The sequence below is a fragment of the Macrobrachium nipponense genome, chromosome 1 (genome assembly GCF_015104395.2).
Source record: "Macrobrachium nipponense isolate FS-2020 chromosome 1, ASM1510439v2, whole genome shotgun sequence".
Lineage (NCBI taxonomy): Eukaryota > Metazoa > Arthropoda > Malacostraca > Decapoda > Palaemonidae > Macrobrachium > Macrobrachium nipponense.
The window spans coordinates 191221371-191228870 of NC_087200.1; the positions used below are offsets into that span (position 1 = coordinate 191221371).

Consider the following 7500-nt stretch of genomic DNA (forward strand, 5'->3'; position numbering starts at 1 on the left):
AGCAAGACGTTTAAAAGGAAATAGGGAAAGAGAGAAAGGAGGAATAAGGAAAGGACAGAGTGGTAAAGGAGCAGGGATATGAGATGGGGAAAGTTAATAAAATTACAAAATTTAAATGAAGTTGACTCATCATCTCCTTACAACCAGAACCTCTCAAGTTCGTCTTCTTTATCGGACATTTGCATAATAATACTGTTACTGTAACATTCGCAAGGCAAGATATTTAATTAGCGAGAGAGAGAGAGAGAGAGAGAGAGAGAGAGAGAGAGAGAGAGAGAGAGAGAGAGAGAGAGAAAACTCATCACATACAACAAAAAACACCAAAACTATTCTATTACCGACAACAGACCTTTCGTAAAAAAATAGATAAATAAATAAGGAGCAAATTTTAATGATAAGAGTCAAGCAAAAAAAGGTTGGATAAATAAAACAATGCTACACTGAGAGACCCTTATGACACAAATGTGAAGCGACAGATGGTACAATGGAAAAAAAAAACTAAATCCTGGCTGTCTATTGAGTAAAACAAATCACTCTATCTCCCGAGAGAAAATGGAAAGTGGCACAGTGCCACAACTAAATACTAAGGCCACTTATATGAAAGTCTTTAAACATTGTTTCATGGGGGCACAGTGTCACAACCAAACAATAAGGTCCTTTATAAGAAAGTCTTTAAACTCTGAAAGTGGCACAATGCCATAACTAAATAATATGGGTAATTATATGAAAGACTAAAATCGTCTTTCAAAGTGGCACCGTGCTACAACTAAATAATAAGGCCACTTACATGAAAGCCTTTAAATATTGTTTGAAAGTGGTACAGTTCCACAGCTAAATAATAAGGCCACTTACATGAAAGTCTTTAAATACTGTTTCATAGTGGCACGGTGCCGTCATGAAATAATAATGCAACTCATAAGAAAGTCTTGAAAGCCTCTTTCAAAGTGGCACAGTGCCACAACTAAATAATACGGCGCTTATATTACCATAACCTACTGTTGTCACAATAACTCAAAGAGGCGAGACAGAAAAATCATAAGGAAGTGTGAAAAGATAACGTCGTCATATTCACATCAGTATCATTTGAAGTTAAGTCATTTACCGACAGGTTGCTACGACAATGGAATATCTCACTTAAGTTATTGCGATGGTTTTTCCACTTCCAAACGAAGGAGATAAATTATAATTAAATAAGTCACCTTATAAAAGTCAGGTTGGATAACAAACAGAATTAGGTATGTGACAAGATGAATAATAAAAACAATAATGCAAAGTAATAACAAAATCAATACGGCAAAATGATGAAATAAAGAAGAAAACAAGTTAATAACAAAATCAATACGACAAAATGATGACAAAAACATAAATACCAAGTGATGACAAAATCAATAAGACAAAAAGATGAAAAAAAAAAATGATGACAAAACCAATACCACAAAATCATGGCAAAACTAACAAAAAAAAACCGACAAATCATTAAGACACAGAATTAATACGCAACAACAACAAAACTCGAAACGGTGACAAAAGAGAAAGGTCTCCTATTAAGAGACCATCAAAAGCACAAGGACTTACTGCAGCAAAATCCATACAAATTTACAAGTCCAAAGGGCGACGGCGACGGAATTCCAAATGTGGACTTGGAACATCACCATCGTATATGCAACTACGACCTTCTCCTGAGGCAACCTTTTTCCAACCCTTGCCAAGCAAGACGGACGAAGGCACGCACGCACGAACGCACATGCACACAACAGCATCCTTCGTCAATGCTACGATGCATTTGGGACAGATAGTTTCCCTCTCTCTCTCTCTCTCTCTCTCTCTCTCTCTCTCTCTCTCCATCCTCTCCCTCTCTGTAAAGCAAAAATGGGAATTTGTTACGGTTACTCCCTTCAAAACCAAAGAAAAGGCTGAACACATGAATTATGCTTTATAAAACATAATGTTTCGTAGTCCACTTGAATATGCCAATACTGATATGGTACCCACACTAAGTCAAAAGGAATATTGCATCAAAATAGAGAGTGTAAAACAAAGGTCCGCTTTACAGCCTAAGAATAGAAGAAGTTAAGGACCTAGACTTACTGGAAAAGGAAAGACTACCAAATTCTTAAAAATTAAATTATATAAGTCTGGAAAGGCGAGAAGAGAACGCTAACCATGATAATTCATGGGCATGGAAACAGATAGAAGGAATAGCAAGGAAAATAATATCATGGAAACTTAAAAAGAATATCAGAAAGAGCAAGCAGAGGTAGAATTAATAGTGCCCAAAAATATACCGCATGGAAAAATAAGGAAAGCACACAAGGACATTAATCCACTACGCAACCACAGCCATCGATCAATGCAGCGTCTATTCAATGCGTTGCCAAGCTCAATCTGCAGGAATATATCAGGAAGTGAGCGTAGATGTGGTTTAAGAAATAAGCTTCGACAAATATCTAAACTGCATCCCAGCACCATTCCAAGATTGGAAAGATTGCAAAAATATACGGTTATTTATATTGTACTAGCAACTCTTCTGGTAAGACATTAGAGGTGCCTTCGACACTGAGGGAACCCCTGGGGCAACCCGAACAAGATGTAAGGTCTGTAAGGTAAGGTCTCTCTCTTTTCCAAGTCGGCTTCAAGCGGTGTTTAGCGGTACACGTTCTAATTCACGTCACGTCACGTGATATCCTCGGCGGGTATTGGTCGGCTGATCCCGAGGGTGGAAGACGAAACGAGAGAGAGAGAGAGAGAGAGAGAGAGAGAGAGAGGGGGGGGGGGAACTAAAACGTAAAGTGAAATGTATAAAATAGAAAAAGAATGATGAACCGAAACGAAGAAGAGAGCAGAGAGATTGAGAAGAGAGAGGAGAATCAGCCGTCATGAACATCTTTCCAAGGGAATCCGAGTGATTAAAAATAAAGAAGACTGTGTCAAACATTACGCCACCTGAAGATGGTTTCTCTCTCTCTCTCCTCTCTCTCTCTCTCTCTCTCCTCCGTCTCTCTCTCGTCTCTTCTCTCTGTTGAGAATGTAGCATGGACATTAAGGTAACTCCTGACCTTTAACAGAATTAAGTGAATGCGGAGCAAAGAGAGAGAGGAGAGAGAGAGAGATAGTAAGAGAGAATTTCCAATATATAGACGTTAAAACAGTTAAAACGGATATACATGGTAGAATGCACACACACACACACAGAACAGAAAGAGAGAGAGAGATTTGGCAAGGCAGTGAAAAAGGATTAGGGATGTCCGTTCCAAAGGATCTTGCATTATGTTCCTAAGTGGCCGACGGCAGGAACTATCAGGTTATTACTTCACTTTATTCTTGTAGCAGTCGGGATTTACTGGAACAGGTTCATTCGATTTCCAACCAGTGTCCCTACTAATAGAATTTTGTCTAGACTTTCCCTTTTAAATGCTTTCTAAACCTCATACACCACGGCTGTTATTTACGTGTTTAGCGAAGAGCTTGATAGATCTGGGTGGGCAAGTTTTATTTCCACATATTTTCTTTTATCCAGCGTCAATCACTAAAAGCCGTCTGCCAGGAAAAGAGTAGAGACGTATGAAGAGAGAAGAGAGGAGAGAGAGCAGAGAGAGAGGAGAAAGAAGAGGAATAGCAAAAGAATCGAATCAGTCAAACACGAACAAGTTTCTAACCAGCAGCTGGCATGAGTTCGATTGGCGAGATTGGCAGAGGCACAACCAGTTAAGTTTGGATCTCAAGGAGGGGAGGAAGGGTCGGTTTTATGCGAAGGCAGTCAGTGGGTGCAAGTTAATATGGTCAACTTCAGCCGCACGCGGCCACGAGATCTCGCTCGGCTCCTCTTGCGTCCAGTCTACGTGCCTCTCCAATCCCTTCACAGTACAGTTTCCTGCGTGCTGAAGTGCATTGTGTGGTGTGTGTGTGGTGTTGGTGGTGGTGTGTGGGGACTCTCGTTGTTCTGTTTGTGGAAACACACGTCCACTGGCTATGAATTTTTTGGGGGGGTAACTGGAAGCAAATAAGTAATGGTGCAAATATCCCGCAGGCCTTATTGACTGTAAAACAAAGAAAACGAGAGTTGAACGTCTAGTGAGCTTATGAGTATCGTTAGTGCGGAGTAATTATTCTAGCTAGAGTATAAAATATCTCTGCACCCCTCCCCACGCCCAACTTTTATTTTCGCTTTATAACCCCTGCAGAACTCGCCCACCCCCATGAGCGCCGGGCGAACGCAAGTTGCCGGTGCACTTCAATCGTAGGAGTGTAAGAGGTGCCTCCCCCGATAAACAAGGATTCGCCCATCGACCCCCCACCCCCCCCCCTCCGTGCCATCTGCTTGTGTAAGTAAGCAAAGAGCATAATCCATGAACTGTAACATTCTGTACATTAATTTTTAATCCCGCCAAATTAGGTACAAAAACATCAAGGGACATTTTCGCACAATACAAGAAACAAAAATATTTTCTTTCTTAATCGCTCTCAAAAGATGAAACATCAAGCGGTTTCTAAAAATGCAATATATCTTGAACATAAAGAAAGTATACTCGATGATAAGACACACTTACATACATTTGCTTTTCTAATTCTTCACACTTTTTCGTAACACTTGTCACTACAAAGCCTGAGATCCAAATGGAAGAACATGAATGGCGTAGTATCAAGTGTATCCAAAAAAGCGTGAAGAATTCGAGAAGTTATGCGGTGATTGTGGCTATTACAATTACATATTTGGCAAAAGTTATATGTAGATTCTACATACATACATACGTACATTTTGGACATCTTACATTCATTATTGGAATCAAACTAGAATATACTTCTTATGACAATAGAAATTCTTATTATTATTATCATTATACAGAAGATGAATCTATTCCTAAGGAAAAAGCCCACAGGAGCCACCAACTTGAAATTCAAGCTTCCAAAGAATATGGCGTTCATTAGTAAGAAGTAACAGAATGCAGTGGGAAATGCAGAAAGAAATCACTTATTGAAAAATTAATAAATAAACAGATAGATGAAAATGCAAGTCGAACATTTAAATACAAAAAGAATTGTATTCACTTCAAAACCCCCAATGACATCATACTAAAAGTACCTGCAATAAAATGAGAAACATTCGTTCATGAAGATTCCCAAAAATAGAAGCGTATAAGAAAATATTCCTCCCAAACTTCCGAGACGAGGAAGAGCATTTTATCATAAAGGTTTTATGGTACGAGAGGCCCATCTCACTTAACCTTTAATGGAAAAATAAGTCAGGTTTTACATAATGCTTTCTTCAACCTCCGGGAACTTTAGAGCGAAAAATCTGACACCGTCGGCGTAGTAATTAAAACTGGATATTAAGAGCTTCAGATGAAGCTTTAGATAGGCTGGAGTGCTTAAAATTGTTTATAAGACAAAGCTCAAGATAAGCTGAGTGCTTAAAAATGTTTATAAGACAAAGCTCAAGATAAGCTGCAGTGCTCAAAATTGCTTGTAAGACAAAACTCAAGATGAACTGCAGTTCTTAAAATTACTTTTAAAGACAAAGCTGAAGATAAACTGGGATGCTTAAGAATATTTTTAAGAAAAAACTTAATATAAGCTGGAGTGCTTATAATATATCAAAGACAAAGCTGAAGATAAGGAGGAGTGCTTGCAATATTCTTAAGACAACGCCCAAGATAAGCTAACGTACTTACAAAAATCTAAGTATTTGTTCGCCATTTCATGTTTCTCATTATATTTGTTTATTTTTCGTGCAGCTAATTATTTTTTTTTCGTGCTGCTAATTATTTTTTTCAAAGTCATCTTCGGGTCCTATATTACAGGTACAGTCAATTAATTATTTTGTCCCTCCCTATTCCAGGTCATCTAAGATCACGTTTGGTCAAGGATTAAACCACTGTGACCTAACGGCCATAAAAAAAACCGTACCATTTGCATGACATCGACTCCTTTCATATACGGTGCGTCATTAGCCTGTATCTTGCAAATTCAACCGAACTTATTAGATATGAAAGCGCTTTCATTCCAACACACCTGTCAATTTTGCTACCTATCACTTTCTATGTCCCAATTTCGGTCAGGGCACGACTTCAGGCTTCTAAACCTCCCGAAGGAGGAGGCCTTTGAATTCTTCCCCAATCTTTAATTTGAATGAATAGGGTCACCCCAGAATATTGTAACATTATATTCTTCAAAGATCATTTCGCTCTGTGACAGTAAGTGCAGATATGGTACATCATTGAGTCCATGAAACCAATTCTGAATGATGCTCGACGCCACTGCACATGAAAAACACAGGTAAACAATGCGCCGACGAATTTCTTCGGCGCAATCTATAGTTTTCTATCTGTAACGGCGGTAATGATCAATGGTCAACCGGAAAAGCAGAACTCTAATCTTTTGGTGGTCTTCTGTTAATAAATGCTGTATGAGCCGCGGCCCACGAAACTTTAATCACGGCCCAGTGGTGGCCTGTCTTATATAATTGCCAAACGGATGATTATGGCTACTTTAACCTTAAAGAGAATAAAAACTACTGAGGCTAGAGGGCTGCAATTTGGTATTTTTGATGATTGGTGGTAGATGATCAACAGACCAATTCCCATCCCTCTAGACTCTGTAGGTTTTTAAGAAATGAGGGCAGACATGTTATCTTTATGCCATCCAATCCTCAACACTAGTTTTCTTTACAGAAAACTAAAAAAAAAAAAAAGAAGACAACAATTATAAAAGGGAAACAAAAATTTTTAATAAAATGAGGTGCAAGAAATCCATTCGCTTCATTTCCTTATTTCCCATTTATCATTATTCTGTTATTACCCCAAAGTAGTAATCCTTCAGTTTTTTCTGACACGCAGAATATTCTTATATAAAAACCACGAGTTATGGAGCTCAAAAAAAAAAAAAAAAAAACAAAAAAAAAAACAAAAAAACAATGAAAAGTTACCAGAAGTAAGATTTCCCCTCAACTTTTCTAAAAGTTTTTGGAAAAAGTTTTGGTCAATCGGATAAATACCTAAATATTGAAAACATCATTTCCATTATCAACTTCATAGTGAACACCTACGAGCAAATACTAAGGCGCAAAAAACATACTAAACCCATCCCTCGAGCGAGAGGGCACACAGCTAAATTCCTAATATATATTCTCCATATTAATAAGCTACACCGACAGAAGACATCAAAACTCTAAATATCCGATTTTATACGCTGTTATATTAAGCGCAAAATCTTTGTCAAGTCAGATTACTACTTTATTCATAACACGAGAATACAACATTGTTTTGACTGCCTTTTTTTAATCTCACTTATCTTATCTGCATTTGTTTTGAAGACCTGGACAAAAACACAAAAACAAAAAAACAAAAACAAAAACAAAAAACACAATAAAACACAACGGGCAATGTCAATCATTTGCAAGCCATTGTAAAATTAAATAATCATTCAAAGCACGCTAATTTAGACAACCTTTCACAAAAAATCGAAACAAGCTATTGTTATCAAATATAATCCCACATGATCAAT

At 37.9% G+C, this 7500-nt stretch overlaps 1 protein-coding gene across 2 annotated transcripts in view; it reads right to left on the bottom strand.

The window, feature by feature from the left end:
* Window positions 1–7500, bottom strand: part of LOC135219949 (uncharacterized) — a 290474-nt gene that overhangs the window by 164071 nt on the left and 118903 nt on the right. The window contains exon 1 of one of the 2 annotated variants that reach the window (XM_064257189.1): window positions 1576–1605. The exons of the other annotated variant lie outside the window; for it this stretch is intronic. Coding sequence (XP_064113259.1) covers window positions 1576–1590 — 15 coding nt within the window. The 5' untranslated portion in view covers window positions 1591–1605. Of the gene's footprint in view, window positions 1–1575; window positions 1606–7500 lie in introns of those variants that run through there. 2 annotated transcript variants of the gene reach the window in all.